This window comes from Lagenorhynchus albirostris, chromosome 12, assembly GCF_949774975.1.
Source record: "Lagenorhynchus albirostris chromosome 12, mLagAlb1.1, whole genome shotgun sequence".
In the NCBI taxonomy this organism is placed as follows: domain Eukaryota; kingdom Metazoa; phylum Chordata; class Mammalia; order Artiodactyla; family Delphinidae; genus Lagenorhynchus; species Lagenorhynchus albirostris.
The window spans coordinates 42,432,574-42,454,232 of record NC_083106.1 but is presented as its reverse complement, the minus strand read 5'-3'; the positions used below and the strand labels follow the sequence as shown (position 1 = coordinate 42,454,232).

At 41.0% G+C, this 21,659-nt stretch overlaps 1 protein-coding gene across 4 annotated transcripts in view; it reads left to right on the top strand.

The window, feature by feature from the left end:
• The first annotated feature begins 863 nt into the window (after window positions 1-863).
• Window positions 864-21,659, top strand: part of DCBLD1 (discoidin, CUB and LCCL domain containing 1) — a 69,516-nt gene continuing 48,720 nt past the window's right edge. For 3 of the 4 annotated variants that reach the window (XM_060167585.1, XM_060167584.1, XM_060167589.1), the window contains exon 1: window positions 864-1,008. In XM_060167585.1, the coding sequence (XP_060023568.1) occupies window positions 897-1,008 (112 nt within the window). In that variant the 5' untranslated portion in view covers window positions 864-896. Of the gene's footprint in view, window positions 1,009-1,323; window positions 1,431-21,659 lie in introns of those variants that run through there. The other variant, XM_060167586.1, reaches the window with a different exon arrangement.

The following is a 21,659-nucleotide window of genomic DNA, read 5'->3' as shown; positions in this document are numbered from 1 at the left end:
CAGCTCTTTTGCACACCTTGTCCGTTCTCTTGTCCCCCGCCTTCCGCTTTCCCAAGTCCCATTCACTCTCCGAGTCTCAGCTTAGATGCCACTTTTTAAGTGAGGCCTTTCCTGTCTGATTCCTACCTGCAATCTCGTCACCCGGCATCTAATTAGATCTTCCTGAATGGGCTCCGCTAGCACTATTCGTCGCCGACTGCGATTTGCGTTTGCATACTTGCCTTATTATTTTTAATGTCTGCAAGTGTCACAAGGGATTAGCACTGTGGCCGGGAGGCACACTTTTGGAACCTAGTAACTTTTGAATGAATGAAAAAGAACTTGAACTGGATGTTGTCACCACCATCATCCTACCGTGACAATATTTCGAGTCCCCCAGTGCTACTGTCAATGGCATGCCCACCCCTGTAGGGTTGGCAAAGCCCTGGAGGAGAGTAGGCTTTCTGGCGCTCCCACCACTCTCTCAGGCACTCCGGGGACGATCCGGGCACAGCGCGGCTGGGGCCAGGAGTCCTCCGGGCTCCCAGGTTCACATGCACTGGGAGAGGAGGGGCGGAGGAAAAGGAGAGCGTGAGCGGGGAGCGCAGGGTACCTAGAAGGGAGCGCGGGCCACGCCCGGTACGCCTACACCCCCGCGGCCAGCCGCCGCCCGGGAGAGACTTCCTCCTCGGGGGCCGGCGCGCAGGGCGGGGTGGGGCCGGGCGGGGCGGGAGACGCCCCCGCAGGGCTGGGCCCCGGGCCGCCCCAATGAGATTCGGTGCCGGGCCGCGGCTATTCCCAGTCCCGGCGCCGCGCTCGGCCGCGGAGGAGGCGGCCGGCCGGGGCGGCGGCGGTGGCGGCGGCGCTGCGCGGGCCAAGGAAGAGCCGAGCCTGCCAAGCTGGCGCCCGGCGGGGCCATGGTGGCCGGCGCCCGCGGCGGCTGCGCGCAGGCGGGGGCTGCTCGGCGCGGCCTCCTGGCCCTGCTGCTCGCTGTCTCCGCGCCGCTCTGGCTGCAGGCGGAGGAGCTGGGTGAGTGGAGCGCGTCCGGCGGGCGGCGCACTGGGCCTGGAGGGGACCGCGCGCGGGAGGAGGTCGGGGTCGCAGCCTGCGCCCTGCGGAGTCCGGCTCTCTCTGGTCGATGGCGGCTCGAGTGTAAAATAAGTTAACTGCGTTCCGTTCGCTCCCCACCAGACTCCTTCCTTCGCCCCCAAACAAGAGGACCAGCTTGGCGCCTCCCCACTTTCTCTCTCCGCAGCCGGGCTCACTTAGTTTCCAGAGTTCCTTCCTGAAGTGAAATGGTCCAGGGCTCGCAAGCTGACGACCCCAGCCTTAGGGGAGAGACCTATGCGGGGAGGCCCCTCTCAAGCCTCATTTTGACAGAGCTGCCCAGCATTTGGGCGGCCGGGCCCTCCCGGTCGCCTCGCTTCCCTGCGCGGCTGGAATCGTAGCGTGTGAATTTGTGGCTTGCACGGATGGTCGGGAAGGGTTTCCCTTAGGTCCCCCTGGGAAGCCGGCAGTCCCACCGCGCCTCCCGTCACGAGTGAGCTGCTTGCGCCCCGACTTGGAACCCTGTGGCTCGGCTCCTTCTTGGGTGTTGGAGCGAGTCGACTCCCGACCAGGCGGATCTTTCTCTGCACCTGGTCCTTGGCTTCAAGTTGGACCTAATTAGCCCACAACCGAATTTACTGCGGCATAGCCACCAGATGAGAGCAGTAAGCCGTTTTACCAGCTGTAGGCAAATCGTTGTAATTTAGTTCTTTATGGATCGCAAGGGGCAGCTTTCTGCGGATTTTTTCAGTTCTTGTTTCCCTCCTCCCTTGCTTTTGCCCCTCTACGACTGAGGTTACTTAATGGCAGTCCATCTAGCCAGAATATTTTGACTGCCCCCGTGCCCCCGCCCCGTGTTTTCTAATGAGACAAGAATCAAAACTAAGCCAGATGCTGGCATTTTTTTTTTTCACTGAACCATGTATTCCCAGTCTGAAACATTGATACTCAAGATGTTGGTAGTGGTTCCTAAGTTTGCGTACATACCGATTTGTTAGGAAAGAAAAAAAAGCTAAAGTTTAGACAGACTGTATCTTGGCACTGTAGCAGAATGCTAGGAATATCGTAAAATATAAATATGTATGCTTTTATTTAAAATGTACGATTTTGATCACGGGTGTTTTAAGCACTTAAATGTTTCTCAGGTCACTGTTTGAAGAGGCACCTTCAATACTGTACATCTATGAATAGATCCAACAATGTGTCCCTGTACTAATCTGGCTAAAGCTGTCACCCATCTTTCCAAATGAAGTTTTAGATGTTATATGGCATCCAGGCTGTTAACTTTATAGAGCAGTTCTCTGGGAAGACGTGTGATTGCTTAGATTCTTAGAGCTTCAAATTTGAGACTTTACTGCACATGATTGATGGAAGAAGATGTCATGTTTCGGTGAAGCATCCTATATATTTAGGATGTTAAAAGGACCAATCGCAAAAGAAGTAAAACTTAAATTTGGCACATTTACTGAAAAAAATCTACGAACTCGAGTTCTGATACCTCATGAGTGAAGAGGCATAATCAGTGTTTTTTGAGTATTTCTCACGTCTGTCATTTTCCCAATTAGCCCTTGGTCACTTATTTTTCAAGTTTTCATAAATTTAAGCGTGCAAACCCATTTTAGGTTTTGAAATATGCTACTGGCTATACAGTTGGATGGTGGTCGTCAGTGATATTAGTGCTGTCAATGTTTAGAAGGTAAGAGGGTAGCCTTAGCATAACAGTCTTGTTTTGGTGAGAAGACAACATTTACTACATTTTACCTCCATTGTCCTTGTCAGCTTAGTCAGCTGCTTCGTGGCTCCCCAGCCTACCTGCTCACCACTCTCTCTCCGGGAGCTTTATAAAGCCCCAGACCCATACTGTGAATCACACCATCCAATGGGTGGGGCCTGGGAACATGCGATTTTAAAAAGTTCCCACAGGTAATTCTGATTCAAATCAGCTTTGAGATGGTGGAGACATCTGATAATGTTAGGGTTATGGTAAAGTGCTACTGCTGTCTGTGTCATAGACAATTTAATATTAGGGTTTTATTCATTGTGTTATGTTTCGGGAAGCAAATATGATACATTAATCTGAATATTTGTAAGCCTAGTCAATGAAATTATTCAAAATTTTAAAGTCAGAGTCTGGTGACCACTGAAGCTATACTAGTTCCTTTTTAAGGCTGCTACTTGCCTATGTGGTGTTTTTTTTGTTTTGTTTTGTTTTGTTTTGTTTTTTGCGGTACGCGGGCCTCTCACTGTTGTGGCCTCTCCCGTTGCGGAGTACAGGCTCCGGACGCGCAGGCTCAGCGGCCATGGCTCACGGGCCCAGCCGCTCCGCTGAATGTGGGATCTTCCTGGACCACGACACGAACTCGTGTCCCCTGCATCGGTAGGCGGACTCTCAACCACTGCGCCACCAGGGACACCCGCCTATGTGGTATTTTTGCGCAATTTATTATTTTTTTTAAAAGTCCATTCTTCCTGTATTCATAGGCGGCCAGGCCCCAGGCATTAGGACATGATGAGCAGAATATGGGCTGATTTTAGCTCCTTCTTGCGCCTCTGGATCCACTTAACTAAAGTTAGATATTTACACAGATTGTTTCACATGATTTTGACTTTACATAATATCACATGTAAATTGATCATTAGCATTGATTCGATTTGTATAAATCCATAGGCTTGGGCTTACGTCTTATTCCCTTGATTATAAGTTTTGTGGAATAAAATACCCTTAATTCATGTGAGGAATTTGTGCTAACTAAAAATACCTGATTCTCTCTTCACCAAAATATTTGGAAATGGATATTAAAAATTTCCTCCTTCTGATTTAAATATTAGAAGAATAAAAATAAGCAGTTAATCTCTGAGGAAACTTCTAAGCGTAGAATTAGATACAGAAAAATGGATTAAAAAATTCTGCCCAACGCTAACTTTTTACTTTCGGAAGTTCTGTTTTTAAGCCATCACTTCTTTATATTTGGTTCAGCAGGGGACAGCTGATGTCTGATGTTTGGCGTGAGTGGCTTTTTAAAAAGTAGTCACAAGTTTGTTCTCGCACCTTCTGCATCAGTGCTTGCGCTCACCCCAGATTTTCCTTCATCTTGAAGGCCTGCGATTCGGTTAGCCTGGGAGACTGTAAGTTCCTGAGGGCAGCCACTGGATTGTCTTTATCTTCATAGCACCTGACCAATAAATGTTTCTTGAGTTGAACTGAACAATCTTTTTGTATTAGGAGATATTTTCAAATTATGTCCTAATTAGTGGAAACTAAGTAATAAAGAGTCTACTGAAGTTCTTTATAAAGGTACATCTGGTACTTCCACTAATTAACTTTGTTTAGCAAGCCCAGCTCTCTTGGCATGCTTATTTCTATATGTCAGGATGCCTTTTAAAGGCAAGTGCAGCAGAAAGAAGGGAACATGGCCAGCAGAACAATATGTACCATGTCTTTTGGCTCTATTAGATGTAATTTGTAACTAACACTCTGAAACATGAAGTTATACCATATACAGTATTACAGGGGAAAAAAAGTTGTGCTAAAGGATTCATTAAACACATCAAAGGATGTTATTAAAGCAGGATTTGAACTCTGAATAGTGTCTCAAACTGTACTTATTAACTTTTCATAAGTTGAACACTTTCACTTTCAGGTACTGGAACAGACTTGAAAATCATATAAAAAACCACAACTTGGAAATAAGCAAGACATTTGACATTTATAAGAAACTATGTTTTTATTTTTAAGATGCACAGGGAGATTAATTGCAGAGTTTAGCGAAGGTTTTAGTCATGTTAAGGCAGGGGTAGGGTGAGGGCTTGTTAAGGGAAATACTTCCTATAGAGAGTTTTGCACTTACTGCCATGCGCGTCCTAAACCATAAAGGCAACTCTGTGCCTATTAGAGCGACCAGTTGCTTTGAATTTGTGAGGAGATAATATATGGTACCTATTTGGAATTGCATTTAGCACAAAGAACTCAATAAATTCCAGCTCTCTTCCTAATTATTACTGCTATTACTCTTAATTTGACAAATACGGGGACCCCTTTGTTCTGCCTCCCCGACTGCCTCTCGGACCTCGTTCTCTACCACACTTGCCCGCATCCCCAGGCATACTGACTTTCTTGCTATTTCTCAGTGGTATCAGGAACCCTTCTACCTCAGAGCCTTCGCAGGTGCTGTTCCCTCTGCCTGGAACAGGCTTGCCCCAAATGTCCATGTGACTCCATTCTCCTTCGATCTTTGTTCAAATATTGCCTTCACAGGGAGAATGGCCCTAACCACCTGGAACCCTCTCGCCTTCCCCAGAACTCCACATTCCCCCTCCCTGCTTGCAGTTTTCTCTAGGGCATTTACCACCTTCCAACAGAGTCTATAATTTATACTTTTCTTTCTTGTCTGTCTCCCCACTGTGAGAAGTTAAGATCCATGAGAAGCTATGTGCCTTGAACAGTGGCCAGCACATGATGGGTGCTCAGTAGGGAATGGGTGCTCAGTGAGGATGGGGGGAGAAGACAGTGAAAACACAGCTCCTGCCCTGTTGTTAAAGACTCAGCGCTGACTCTAGTTGAGAATCACAACCGGAACAAGACAAAGTAATGAAGTTGTATGTCTAGTCCAAGTGTTGTTTGTAAACAAAATGTCTGAAAATATGGATTTAAAATAGAGGAACTCATTCTGGTATATTCAAAGTCTGGCATTGAAGATGAAAGGAAAAATATTGCCAGACTTTCAGATTCTGTTTCGTTAGACTACGGAGTAATTTTGCCTTTTTGCAACTGAAGAGTCGTGTTGATGTCATCTTCCAGATGTTCATTCTCTGCTTTGTATATAAAATTTAAAAAATGGTTGTTTGTCCTGGGGGTGCAGGAATGGGAGAGACTTAACTGATGAGGAAAAAAAAACACATGGTGATTTTTAACCCAATGTGGAAATGAATTCTAACTATGACCCCTAGTATGCTGGATCCGGAACCAACTGCCAAACTTGCCTTTCAGTGGGAGTTGAAGAGGATGGGGGGGGGTGGCGGGGAACGGGAGGCAAATAGAAGGAAAGGCTAAGCTTTGTGAGAGCAAAATGAAACAGAGCTTTTTTATTCACCACCAGCACCGGTTATAGTACCTGGCTGATAACAGGCTCCAGATAACTATTTCCTGAGTCGGTGCATGAATGCTTGTGGCTGAGGTTTGAGCGAATGAGGTGAAGGGTAGTAGTCACTAAAGTGTTTTAAACAGAAATTGCATACATGACTATTGTGATGTCTTCAGACACACCATACATGTATTCAAGAAAATAGCTAAATTCAACTCTGAAAAGAGTTGGGAATCTCAGAGACTCCTTTCCAGGTAATACCAGCACAGCTGCCATAAGTTAGGTGCTGGCCATCTTGAAAATAGAGGAGCAGGTGGTCTTTGGTCCCCTAAGATCTGCAGGTGCTTATACATTGAGGGCATCAGGGCCCTGCTTTACCTTGAAGATCACTTGAGGACAGTGTTTAGGCATTTGTGACATTAGCACTGTGTTGAGCCATATAGTCCTGTAAGCCTTGACTGTTTAATGCCATTTCTGTTTAATCTTAATCTAGTTTTCATAAACTATCTCCTTGGGTGTTCTAATACCCCATATTTGCAGAAATGTCTTTGTCTTATGTTGATATATGCTTACATATGGTCATTTTCATTTTATACGGCTCCATTTCATGACTGAGAGTGTTTAGTGGATGTTCCTAGAGGTTATGTGTAAATGATTTTTATGGAGCACTCTATTCTTTTTTTCTAAAATTTTTTTATTTTTGGCTGCGTTGGGTCTTTGTTGCTGTGCACGGGCTTTCTCTAGTTGCAGCGAGCGGGGGCTTCTCTTCGTTGTGGTGTGTGGACTTCTCATTGCGGTGGCTTGTCTTGTTGCAGAGCACTGGGCTCTAGGCACATGGGCTTCAGTAGTTGTGGCACATGGGCTCAGTAGCTGTGGCTCGTGGGCTCTAGAGCGGAGGCTCAGTAGTTGTGGAGCACGGGCTTAGTTGCTCCGCGGCATGTGGGATCTTCCCGGACGAGGGCTCGAAGCCATGTCTCCCGCATTGGCAGGCGGATTCTTAACCACTGCGCCACCAGGGAAGCCCAGCACTCTATTCTTGAAAAAAGAAAAAGGGAAAAAAAAACACCTTTATTTCACTATTATTTCTGACAGAGATCAAAAGTCCAGTTAAATTCAAAGTGCCAGTGCATAAAATTTCCTACAGGGAAGGTGGTAAACATCTTCGTGGGTCTCACTTAATTTTTAACAGGCTGAGTGGATTTAATTCAGCTTTTTTTTTTTTTTTTTTTTTTTTTTTTTGCGGTACGCGGGCCTCTCACTGTTGTGGCCTCTCCCGTTGCGGAGCACAGGCTCCGGACGCGCAGGCTCAGTGGCCATGGCTCATGGGCCTAGCCGCTCCGCGGCACGTGGGATCTTCCCAGACCGGGGCACGAACCCGTGTTCCCTGCATCGGCAGGCAGACTCTCAACCACTGCGCCACCAGGGAGGACCCAGCTTTTTTTTTTATTGCTTTACAGAAGCAGATTGAAATGTGGTTGATTTCAGTCCAAAGGAGGAAACTTTTGAGACTTAATAGCCCATGGGCCCGCTGGGACATGAGAGCTGTTTATTGAATTGCTCCCACTCCGAGGAGTTTAGAATGGAGGCTGCTTATTGTGAGAATTACATGGACCAAGATTTGCCTTTTTTCCCCCTAGAAAGCCCCTGCTTTGCCAAGAGTCTAAAATAGAAGATAGCCAACTCTACAGATAGAGAAATGGTGCTGTACCTGCTGTTAGTGCTAGCTCAAAAGGGTCTAAAAATCTTTGAGACCCTCTTGCCTTTTGGGTAGGAAATTCTTTTTCCGCCCATCTTTCTTCTTCCTTTTCCTTTTTTTATCCTCTTTGCTACAGTTACTGTGCTATATTATTAAGATCTTAACAAACACACTGCTTTTCCCCTGAGGTATTTAAAGTATATTGAAGACTTCATGGCATTTCTCCGCTAATATCTAATACTCAAGTCATATTTCCCCGTTAACCTTAACATGTGTTTTGGCTACTGGTTTGTTCAAACAAAGTCCACACATGGCAGTTAGTTATTACGTCTCTTTAAGTCACTTTTGATCTACCACCGATCCCCACCCACATACATTTTATTTTCCTGCAAGGAAGTCAAATTCAATTGTCTGGTGACACAGCTCACATCCTAAACTGACTTACTGCTTCTGAGTGGTGTGTCTTTCTTTTACGTGCACCATCCCCTAAAGTATAAACCTGAATTAGACTTACAGATTTGATTAGATTCAGGCTAAGGGTTTTGGGTAAAAGTACCTCAAGGTGCCATGTACTGCTAATTGTATCACAGCAAGATGCATATACTATTATTGTGATTATTATTGCCCCCCATTTCAGTGATGTTGAGAATGAGAATGATCAGTGACTTCAGGAAGTGACAACTCAATCCATCCTTTATAAAGTTGCCTTTTCCTATATGACCTGGAAGTGGTCTGTGGGATACTAGTCTCTCGCTCACTCAGACTACTCTTCTCCATCGACATTTCACTCAATGGTTTAAGCATCTATTGATCATTGTTGTTTGCCCAATCAGATACTTTTTATGTAAATAACATTTTAAAACCTTACCTTCAAATATATATTTTTTATCAGGTGGTTTTTGGGTTTTTTTTTTTTTTGCATCGAATTGAATTGAATTGAATCCCAACAATTCTGAGAGCTATTGAAGGAACTGAGATTCAGAGAGATTGAATCATTTACCCCAGATGCATTCACTTTATGTGCCTAAAGAGGGGGTCAGGTGCATGTTCTACAATTCTAAATGCCTTATGATGGTCTTCTGCCCCTCATCTTCAAGGGACGTTCATCCAGATGACATCAAGTTCAAGAAAAGAAGCCTTGGAGGAACACAATTTCAGGGGGTTATTTATGCAATAAAGTTTTAAATTAATAGCCTTTGGCTTCTCTTAGAGATGATTACACTTGCTACAGAAATATTAAGACTTTGAAAACTCCCAATTAGCAGCTGTTGTGCTTTAATCCACCGTGAGACATTTAGCAGTGCAGAATACAGAATGTGCAAAGGCCATACAATTTTCAGGACCATGCAACGTGATATGAATTTCATGATTTATTTATTTTTCTCTCAACTCTTATGTTTCGTACCTCATTCGATGAATGATAAAATGCCATCTCTTACCCAGCTGATATTTGCTGTTTTCTGGTTAGTCAACATTGATTGCTTTTTCCTTACATGTGGTACGTACATGTATGTTCCCACAAACCTTCTCATCCTATTTCATTGTGTATTTTTCATTCTGTGCTTAGATAATTCCTAAATTGACGCTCTTGTCCAGGTGTTAGAAACGTCACTCTGGCTTAAATATAGATCCTGAAATTTATTACTTTCTGTCCTGGATATATAAATGAAATCAAGAGTAAAAATGTATCAGAGAATTGAAAATACAGATGTGTTCCAATTTTAGGAATAGATATTAAAGTAAAACCATACAAAACTGGTATCTCAAGGATTTTTCATTTTTAAGAAAATTCACTGCAAGATCCCTCCTAATAATGAGGGCCCTTTAGTCTCCTGCTACTCAGGGTATATCTTAAAAAGACTAGCAGAAGAGACATTACCAAGAGACTTTTGGACATGCAGAAATCTCAGACCTTGCACATTAGCAAGATCCCCGGGTGGTTGCTGTACCCACTGAAGTTTGAGAAGCAGCACTTGAGTCTACTGACCCTTCATTTACAGAGCAGCTTTTAGGAGCTCCATTGATGCGAAGCAGAGAATAGCCTTTGTGGGAAGTAAACTAGCCGCCTCTCAGACTATTCCTTTAACAGGCTAGTAAAAAGCACTTACTTAAATGATTAAAAACAGAGAGTGGTGGAATTCCTCATAAGTTTTACAAGAAACCCTGAATTAAATATGGCTCTCTTCCTCATGTTAATTTCAAGACCAAAAGAGTAGGGCTATAAATAAATAATCGTAATGTGGGTTTTAATGCCGGTTGTGCTGGCATTAAAACCCTGGTAGTGTGATCTTGGGCAGTTCCTGAAATCTCTCTGCTCAGTGTTCTCACTTCTGAAATGGGTGACTTCAGCAATTGCCACCTCAGTGCTTGAGTTTCATGGGGTCTGAAGTCCGACAGGTGAGGTTCAGATGCCTGCTCCGCCGCCAGGGCTGATTACTCAGCTTCTCAGAGCCTCAACTTCTTCACACATAGAGCAAGGACAATAGGAAGGACATGTGGTAAAGAAAGGGTGCTGTGGGCTTCTTGGGCTGTATTGGAAATGTCCTGTCTTATAAGCTATGGGGTGTATTCTTGGATGTTTGAGATAGTACTCTTTATACACAGCTATCTGTATGTCCGCATGTGTGTATGAAATGTTTCATAATTTTTAAAAAGGAAACTAATAATATCCATCAAATATGATTGTCCTGAAGGTTAAATAAGATAATATAAAGTCCCTTAGAACACTCAGTATCTGTCACCTTTTACAATAAATGGTTGGTTAGTAAGAGCACTTTCACAATTAATTTTATGATTTTTTTCCTGTTCCAATAACTTTTTGGTTCTTATTAATTAAAAAAAAATCTGTCAAAGTGAAAATATCTGTGTATATGAGGGAGCAAGAGAGAAACATTTAAAGTTTTACTTTTTAAAAAAAATTATTGAAGTATAGTTGATTTACAATGTTGTGTTAATTGCCGTACAGCAAAGTGATTCGGTTATACATATATATATATTCCTTTTCATATTCTTTTCCATTATGGTTTATCACAAGATATTGAATATAGTTCCCTGTGCTTTACAGTAGGACCTTGTTGTTTAATCCACAGTTTTGACTTCTAAAGCTCAGATGAACTTTGTCTGTAATTGGTAATGTTGGAATTTTTGGACGCCAAGAGAAAAGTCAACATCCAGTTACACATATGTGAATATTTGTGATATGCATATTTAACATGGAACCAAGGTTAGAAAATACAGCACATTGTAGAGACAGGAAGGATTGCTCGCATTTGTCCTCAACTTCAGCAGTTGCAACGTAGACATGACATCAACATCCTGACATTATTAATAAAGGTCAGCAGCCACTTTTCTCCAACTTCCGTATCCTGAGCATCTATTCAACAGGGATAACACAGTCATCTAAGACTTGTTTTGCTTTACAAACAAGGGGTTTGTTTTGTTTGGTTTGGTTTTACATTTTTATCTGTGAAATTAGGACACTTCTCTCAAACAATGTGTCCAGTTTGTTGCCAATTCCCCTTGTAACTTAAGCACTTGTAAGTTAATCACAACAGTGGCAAGTCTTGCTTTTGAATATCAGTGACAGGTTACAATTTCAGTGTCCATTTTTTAGAGCTCTAAAGACCGAAATCCACCTCTCCACATCTGATCTTTGATCCCGGAAGCCCTGTTTTGGGATCTCTCTGTGCACCCCCCTTTCGTGAGCCCAGCCCAGGAGTTGGCCAGTGTGTCCCACAGAACACTGCTCCCAGGAGATGCCCATTGAGCATGCATCCTCCTTTAAAGTTTCACATGCACTGCAAGGGCTTTGAGATGTCCTGTGGTGAAGAAAAAGGCGGGTTTCTGGAAGCTTATTTGCCATTTTTTGGCAACAAGGGTGTGATCTCTTTGTAAGCCTTCTAAGGACTGAGGGATCCAGTGCCTGTTTTGGGAGATGCTGAGCTAGCAGCTAGTGGCCCTAGATAAATCTTGGGGAATGAATTCTGGTTAGACTTCCCAGCAGTTTTTTTTTTTTTCTTTTCTTTTTTTTTTTTTTGTACGCAGGCCTCTCACTATTGTGGCCTCTCCCGTTGCGGAGCACAGGCTCCGGACGCGCAGGCTCAGCGGCCATGGCTCACGGGTCCAGCCGTTCCACGGCATGTGGGATCTTCCCGGACCGGGACACGAACCCGTGTCCCCTGCATCGGCAGGCGGACTCTCAACCACTGCACCACCAGGGAAGCCCCTTCCCAGCAGTTTTGAGCACTTAACACACACAGCCTCATTCATCTTTACCACGCCCAGTTTTGGGTGGTCATTTTGGAGATGGGGAAGATTGATACAAAATAGGTAACTTCTTAGAATCGTAGAGCCAATGAGTGATGGAATTTAGAAGAAGTCAGCTAATTCAAAGCAATATTCTTGATACTTTAATATGTGTAGTATTTTTAAAATAGAAATATAGTAGTTAAAATGTATTGAATCTCACTGTATGCTAGCCTCTATGCTCAGCGCTTTACTAGCATTATATTATTTAATGCTCCTGTGAGTTGGGCACTATCATTATCTCTATATTACAGATGATGAATTGACGATTAGAGAGGTAAAGGGACTCACCCAAGCCCACACAGCTCCCAAGGACACAGGAACCCAGTGTCATAACCATTGTGCTCTGTCACCTCCCAAGTATATGGAAATAGTTTATGAAGTTAGAAGCCGACATGTGTGCAACCCTCTTCCCCCACATCCACAGCCCTTTCAGTGATCGTTTTTCCTTTTCATAGACTGGAGAGTGACCAAGAACTATAGAGTTTTCACTGATTTTACTTATAGCATATTAAAGAATAGCATTAAACAAGGTTTTGAGATTTTTATATCCATTGGGCATAAATGATGCTTTTTAATATGTTAATATTAAAATCATTGATATCTTTGCACACTGATGGAAATAGTCTCCCATTATGTAGGGACTCTTGGATAGGACCTCTTGAAATGATTTGTTTAATTTTCATGCATTCAAATTGATTTGTTTTAAGTGGTTTTTTTTTAGCTGATAGGAAACACTGTGTTGTAGCATCTATTTTATACACAGTGATAATAAGGTTTAAAGAGATTCTAACTTTTGCAGAACAGTTTCGCAGAACTTGGTCATGTGCTTCTAGTCTATAGCTGTGACTATTATCCATTTTCCTTTCAGGAAAACTAAAGATTCTGAATAATTGAAGTTTTACCATCATAACTTTCTGTTTTACTCGTTTTATTCTCACATAGAATAAAAAGGCTCTCCTGCCCCTGTGCTTCCATTCCTTTCCAGGCAGTGAAAAAGTTAAGCATAACTGGAGAAGAACAACATTTATAAGAGAGGATGGCTGACAGTGAAATTAGTAATAGCTTGGGAAAGCTGTTCGCCTTACCATCAGACAAAGAGCTCTGTAGTAATTGCAAGCTCCCTTTTGTGGTTGAAAAGATTGTAGTCGTCAAGAGCTCACTTGATCTCAGCAATGGGAAGAAATTTTCTCACACCCACACATGGGTAATGGTGTATGTGTTGAGACCTGTTGTAACTTGAATATTAGGAAGAGCAAGGATACAACTGTAATTAAATCACGTTTCTAGAAGTGGTTTCACTCGTGATATTTTAGAGCACTATTTTCCGAATTGCAGCTTGTGACCCATTTGTAGGCAGTCAGTTCATCTGGCACAGCCAGCACGCTTTTAACTTAAAAATGAAATGGGATAGAACAGAAAATATCACAGTGCATTACATATAATAAAAAGTATTGGGCTTCCCTGGTGGTGCAGTGGTTGAGAGTCCGCCTGCCGATGCAGGGGACACGAGTTCGTGCCCCGGTCCGGGAGGATCCCACATGCCGCGGAGCGGCTGGGCCCGTGAGCCATGGCCGCTGAGCCTGCGCGTCCGGAGCCTGTGCTCCGCAACGGGAGAGGCCACAACAGTGAGAGGCCCGCGTACCACAAAAAAAAAAGTATTATAACATTAGATTTTTGTTTGTTATTTATGTGGGTGTATGCATGTGTGCTTGCTTAGGTTGTGATGAGAAATCTATATTCTAACTATGGGTCTTCAACAAGTTTGAAGGTTGCTGTCTTGTTCTGTGGACTAGTCAATAATTAATCTTAAATATATTTTTGTACTAGTTGTTTTACTTCAAATAATTTTCCAGGTGCAATTAAGTTAAAAAAATTTTTCAAAGCCTAAATCATTCTTTGTAGTATTGCAGAACTTAGTCCATATCAAATATATCTTAATTTCACTTTGCTGTTAGTGGAATGTGACTACTTATCAAAGGGAAGTAGTCTTTTAAGGAAGTTATTGTTTTCCTTTCTTAGTGGCTGGAATTTGAGTAGACTAAATAAATGGTTGACTCGTGTAGACAAGCATCTGGGGATTTGTTTTAAGCTTATTTAGAAAATACCTTGTATATCCATACTTCCTAAATAGCTGAGGTAAAAGTCTGAAAGATAAATGCATATCCATTCATTTCAGGCATTTGGGGGAACAGATAATGAGTCCATTGGACCTGTCACTTTACTCTCAGGAATTACTTGTTAACTTACGTCTCTCTCCCCTTGACTGTGATCTCCTTCAAATGGGAACTGCATTATCCTAAATTTCAAGCTGTTTGTTGAGTAAGTTTTTAATGCCAGTTTGGGTATGTTGGTTTAGAGACTTCTTCCCATCTGCATACCTTAAGACCAATGCTGAAAGTAGCCTTTAATGTTACAAAGCACATTAGGTGGATTTGGTAGTTTTAATCATATTATTTTTCTGGTTTATGTATAATGTATTCATACTATAGAACATTTAGAAAACTAATATAAATAAAATGGAAATCAATTCTAATCCCACACCATAAAAATATACAGTTTAAACCATTTTTCCTTCATATCTATGTATGTGGTCTATATTCTGTTTTAAAATTAAATCGTTTTCTAAAACATGGCCTTAACTTTTCCTTAATATCAATCTGCTCGGAGGTGTCATAGTCTGACTCTTTTCTAATTTAGGTTGTTTCCAAATGCTCAGAATTAAAATGCTTAAATTTGGGGTAGAGATCACCTGGGGAGTTATAAAACATTAATGAGTACTTGCAGCTTTTTCCAAAATCTAAACTTCCTCCATCCAGTTTAATTTCTGTAAGTTGTTTTGAGGAGGTGGTGCGTCAGTCTCACAAACCAGCTATGGCTCCAAGCAAACCCCAGGGCCCATTGTGGACCCTTCAACTGTTCTACAGGGGGAGAAGCTTCCAGTCTGAGGAGAGGAGGAAATGATACACAGTTTAGTCATCATGTGCTTTGGCAATTAAATTACAGTTCAAGGGAAGAAGAGGATAAATGCTGCATGGTAGCCACTTGTGAAGAGTAGACAAGTTCCCTGTGGCCAAACTTCCTCCATCCCACTTCTTGCCATGATCCCCCCTTGATGGTAGGTGGTGACAGTTCAATGTCCCTGTCGCCTCCCACTACTGCATCACCGCGGCTCACTGCCCTTGAGTCCTCAAGGAGCTTAACCGTAAAACCAAGATTGTATTTTTTTGCCTTCAAGATTGACCTTTATTTCTTTTCATTTTACTTAAAAAAAAACAAAACATAACACTGTGAACGCTCATCATCCAGCTATGGTAACCATCAACATTTCCCCGTCTTTTTTACTTATTTTCCTCTCTCCCTTTTTTGTTGAAGTATTTTATGGCAAATCCCAGACCACATGTCGTCATGTCATTTCAGCCCTACAAATGTCAGTAGGCAACCCTAAAAGTAAAGACATTTTCTCACACAACCTCAATACCATTATCACACCTAAAAAAGTGAATAATACTCCCCTGATATTATTTAATACCCCACTTATCTTTTTTAAAATTAGCATTGGTATTTATTAGTGTAAATATATTGCATTTGAAAATCCAACTTTTTTTAAGTTGAGGTATAGTTGATTTACAATGTTTCAGGTGTACAGCAAAGAGATTGTTATATATTCTCTTTCAAATTCTTTTCCATTATAGGTTATTACAAGATATTGAATATAGTTCCCTGTGCTATACAGTATGACCTTGTTGCTTATCTGTTTTATATATAGTAGTGTGTATCTGATAATCCCAAACCCCTAATTTATCCCTCCCCACCACTTTCCCCTTTGGTAACCATAAGTTTGTTTTCTATGTTTGTGAGTTTATTTCTGTTTTTAAATAAGTTCATAGGTATCATTTTTTTAGATTCCACATGTAAGTGATACCATATAGTATTTGTCTTTGACTTACTTCACTTAGTATGATAATCTCTAGGTCCATCCATGGTGCTGCAAATGGCATTATTTAATTATTTTTTATGACTAGTGATATTCCATTTTATATATGTTTACATACACACACCACATCTTCTTTATCCATTCATGTGTTGATGGACATTTAGGTTGCTTCCATGTCTTGGTTATTGCAAACAGTGCTGCTATGAACATTGGGGTGCATGTGTCTTTTTGAACTAGCATTCTCGTCTTTTCAGGATGTATGCCCAGGACTGGGATTACTGGATCATGTGGTAATTCTATTTTTAGTTTTTTGAGGAACCTCCATCCTCTTCTCCATAGTGGCTGTACCAATTTACATTCCCACCAACAATGTAAGAGGGTTCCCTTTTCTCCACACTATCTCCAGCATTTATTATTTGTAGACTTTATAATGATGGCCATTCTGACAGGTGTTAGGTGGTACCTCATTGTAGTTTTGATTTGTATTTCTCTAATAATTAGCTAAGTTGAGCATATTTGCATGTGCCTGTTGTCCATCTATATGTCTTCTTTGGAGAAATGTCTATTTAGGTCTTCTGCCCATTTTTTGACTGGGCTGCTTTTTGTTTGTTTTTTTGTTTTGATATTGAGCTGTATAAGCTGTTTGTATATTTTGAAAATTAAACCCTTCTGGGTCACATCATTTGCAAATATTTTCTCCCATTCTGTATGTTGTCTTTTCATTTTGTTGATGGTCTCCTTTGCTGTGCAAAAGCTTTTTAGTTTAAGTAGGTACCATTTGTTTATTTTTGCCTTTGTTTCCATTACTCTAAGAGATGGATCAAAAAAGAATATTCCTGCGATTTATGTCAAAGAATGTTCTACCTATGTTTTCCTCTAGGAGTGGTCTTACATTTAGGTCTTTAATCCATTTTGAGTTTATTTTTGCATACGGTGTTAGAGAATGTTCTAATCTCATTCTTTTACTTGTAGCTGTCCAGTTTTCCCAGTACCACTTATTGAAGAGACTGTCTTTTCTCCATTGTATATTCCTGCCTCTTTGTCATAGATTAATTGACCATAAGTGTGTGGGTTTATTTCTGGGCTTTCTATCCTGTTCCATTAATCTATGTGTCTGTTTTTGTGCCTGTACCATACTGTTTTGATTACCGTAGCATTGTAATATAGTCTGAAGTCAGGGGGTGTGATTCCTCCAGCTCCATACTTCTTTCTTAGGATTGTTTTGGCTATTCAGAGTCTTTGGTGTTTTAAAATTTTAAACATACAAATTAAAAAATTTTTTGTTCCAGTTCTGTGAAAAATGCTACTGGTAATTTGATAGGGATTGCACTGAATCTGTAGATTGCCCCCAGTTATCTTTTTAAAATGGTTTTGTAAGATTGGTTTTTCAAGTCATGGTCCAAATAAGATTCATGTGGTTGTTGTGGTGTTTAAATTTCCTTTAATCTAAAATAAACGCTTTTTTTTTACACACACACACACTGTATTTTATTTTTACAAGAGATAAATACACTGACACCAAGCATTGTAAATGGATGACCACAACAAAAGCAACAATAATTGCAGTTACCAAACACGAAACACACTCATACTATGTCATAATATTGACATTCAGTCCAGTAATCCTCCACTGTAACAGCTCCTTTACTTTGCAGTGGAAATTGATTTGTATATTTTTTTGCCTCTGAGTCCTTGTGGGATTTTTTTTTTCAAACAAAAAGTCACAAAAATTATAATCATCCTCATCAGTTCACTCAGTCCCATGTAATTAATTTTTTTTCATCTTGATTAATTTTTTTTTCATCTTGATCTTTTGTTAGCACTTTTTTTTAAAAAAAGATGTTGGGGGTAGGAGTTTAGTAATTTATTTATTTATTTTTGCTGTGTTAGGTCTTCGTTTCTGTGCGAGGGCCTTCTCTAGCTGTGGCAAGCGGGGGCCACTCTTCATCGCAGTGTGCAAGCCTCTCACTATCGCGGCCTCTCTTGTTGCGGAGCACAGGCTCCAGATGCGCAGGCTCAGTACTTGTGGCTCATGGGCCTAGTTGCTCCACGGCATGTGGGATCCTCCCAGACCAGGGCTCGAACCCGTGTCCCCTGCATTAGCAGGCAGATTCTCAACCACTGTGCCACCAGGGAAGCCCCTGTTAGCACTTTTATGAATTCATCAGTTTTCCATTAGAGTTCTGAAAATGCTTATTCATTCAGTTCAGCAGTATAGTCAGTTACCAGAAACCTGTACTTGTCAGTCTTTTCCATGAATTCCTTGAAGATGAAACCCTTTTATAAGAACATTTTTGCAAAAGCATCAGAGTACACCCAGAACTGTCTGTAAATGACAAAAGACTTAAAAATGACCACAGTTAAAGATTTGATGAGGGCTTCCCTGGTGGCGCAGTGGTTGAGAGTCCACCTGCCGATGCAGGGGACGCGGGTTCGTGCCCCAGTCCAGGAAGATCCCACATGCCGTGGAGCGGTTGGGCCCGTGAGCCATGGCCGCTGAGCCTGCGCGTCTGGAGCCTGTGCTCTGCAACGGGAGTAGCCACAACAGTGAGAGGCCCGAGTACCGCAAAAAAAAAAAAAAAAAAAAAAAAATTGATGAAAGTTCATAATAATGCAATTGACAAGGAAATTTAGTTATTTCTGAGATATACATTTTAAAGTAATAACTAGAATTATGACTTATAACATTATACCAGATCATATAAGAGTTTTAGAAATTTCATGTAATGTCTGAAACATTTATATTAACATATTTCCATACAAATAACCCAAAGAAAGTTTAGTATTAGTTGTTCTTTTGTTTGTTTGTTTTTTTATACTGCAGGTTCTTATTAGTCATCACTTTTATACACATCAGTGTATACATGTCAATCCCAATCACCCAGTTCAGCACACCACCATCCCCACCCCACCGTGGTTTCCCCCCTTGGTGTCCTACGTTTGTTCTCTACATCTGTGTCTCAACTTCTGCCCTGCAAACCATGTACCATTTTTCTAGGTTCCACATACATGCGTTAATATACGATATTTGTTTTTCTCTTTCTGACTTACTTCACTCTATGACAGTCTCTAGATCCATCCACGTCTCAACAAATGACTCAATTTCGTTCCTTTTTATGGCTGAGTAATATTCCATTGTATATATGTACCACAACGTCTTTATCCATTCGTCTGTTGATGGGCATTCAGGTTGCTTCCATGACCTGGCTACTGTAAATAGTGCTGCAATGAACATTGGGGTGCATGTATCTTTTTGAATTATGGTTTTCTCTGGGTATATGCCCAGTAGTGGGATTGCTGGATCATATGGTAATTCTATTTTAATTAAAATAAACACTTTTTAAAACGTTTCTTTAGACAATTCGTTGTTGAAGAAACTGGGTCAGTTGCACCTAGAATATCACCTGGATTCAGCTAATGACTTCCTTGTGGCGTCAATACACTTGTGTTTCTACCCCTTGTGTTTCCTGTAAACTGAAGTTAGACGTAAAGGCTTGATGAGATTCAGAGTCAATTATCAATTCAAATGTTTTGGTTTTTGACAAGAGTGCTTCATAGGTGTTGGTATGCAGAGCACATTTTATCCTAGCAGGAGACTTGTAATATCTGATTTTCTCACTTGTAGTCATGCTGAGATCCATTAATAAGTTTAGATGGTGACCTGCCTGATCCTTTCATTTTAAACTTTTTCCTCTTATAAAGCAACTATACTCCAATAAAAATTAATTTAAAAAAATAAAGTTCTTCCTCAACCTTCTACCCAAAGGTTTTCCATCTATTTGTGACCATTGCCAGATACATCTTATTAGGGAGCTGTTCATTTTAATAGACAGATGTTGTGAAAGTATCTAAAAAGAGGTCTGGTAGGGCATCAGTGCAGGTGGTTTTCCAAAATTAAACACAAATACACTTGTGTTACAAAATCAAATAAAGAGATGACAAAAATGCTTTTAAAATCCTAGAACTAGATCATCTTGGAATTGTCATCTGGTATGTACCACTGGTTGAGTAGCCTTAAGGAAAGTCATATACATCTTGTCTTCTCATCTGTAAACTGGGGCATATATTATGAACCTCCCCAGACACAACACCCTATGCTCTTTAGACAAATGTGAGAACTTGGTTAATGGATTTAGTACACAGAGATTTCAGAATAAAAGTGGCCTCCTTTATTTGTTGTCATCCATGGTGATCTTTTTAATGCAAGCTTGTATAAATTCTTTAATTAAAAATAATTTAAGTAGAAGATCACAAAATCCAAAAAGTATAAAAAGTATAAAATAGAAAGAGCCCCTTCATTTTCACCCCCTGCCAGGAAAACCTAACCAGACTGACAGATTTTTTTAATTAAATTTTTTATTCTGAGATAATCATAGATCACATGCAGCTGTAAGAAATAATACAGAGTGATGTTGTGTACCCTTACCTGGCTTCCCCTGTGATAGCATCTTGCAAAGCTATAGTATAATATTACAACCATGATATTGATGTTGATACATTACATATGGAACGTGGACTGGTAGATTTTTAAATAACTCTTGTCAGTGTTTCTTAATTAGAGTTGGGCTCTGAGTTAAGCTACAAAAGTGTTAGGATGAGGTCGTGGAAATAGTGCTTCTCTGTTGTTTTCAATTGCATGCATATGCCTTATTGAGTATATGATACCATAGGCATTTTCTCTCCCTAGGCATTTTCCATTTGCTCTTTGGCATATTTCTAGTTCTTTTTTTCCCTCAGCTTTATTGAGATATAATTGACATATGACGTTGTGTAAGTTTAAGTCTACAATGCATTGGTTTTATACATTTATGTATTTCAAAGTTATTTAACACTGTAGCATTTGCTAACACTGCTATCACCTCACGTAATCACTGTTTCCTTTTTGTGGTGAGAACATCTAAGATCGACTCTCCTAACAACTTCCAATTATATACTATAATATTGTTAACTATATCTAGTCCTTTGAAGTCATCAAAACTGTGGAAAGACAGTAGGTTGAAAATTCCTGATGTCATTAGTACCCAGGGAATAAGTTTATTATATTAGTGCTTGCCACAGCAGACTCCATAAGTAGTCTTCCATAGGCCGGAGTGAAATTGCAACTTCTGATGACAGTTTGCTTTGTAATAAATTAGGACTCAGCCGTTCCTTTCAGGTTTTTTGGCAGAAGAAAGACCTAGTTTCATTCTGATAGTTAATGGAAAGGGCAGCTTCTCCACATCTGAGCCACAGTCCCCCACGTAAAGTAAGGATGGGAGTGTTGAAGACTTAAACCTGCTCACATGCTGCCAGTGTCGCTGGGTGAGATGAGTTTCCTCTTGGGCGTTAGAGTAGAAGGCATTGAAAAGAAGCATAATTACAGGCTTGAATAAAAGTGACACCCTGGAATTTTCCTTTGTCATGACATGTCGCTTAAAACTTCGAATACAGTAATCATGTGTGGGCTGATTCACTTGTAACTGAGCCTCATTTTATGTCTAGGGATGTTTTCTAGGAAAAGATTTCACTTTCTTTTCTCTTATAAAAGCAGAATTTCATAGTACTAAGAAACGAGACATTTAAAGGTTTCACAGGTCATACCTTGGTGGCTTAGAGGGGGTTAGTTATGTGTATA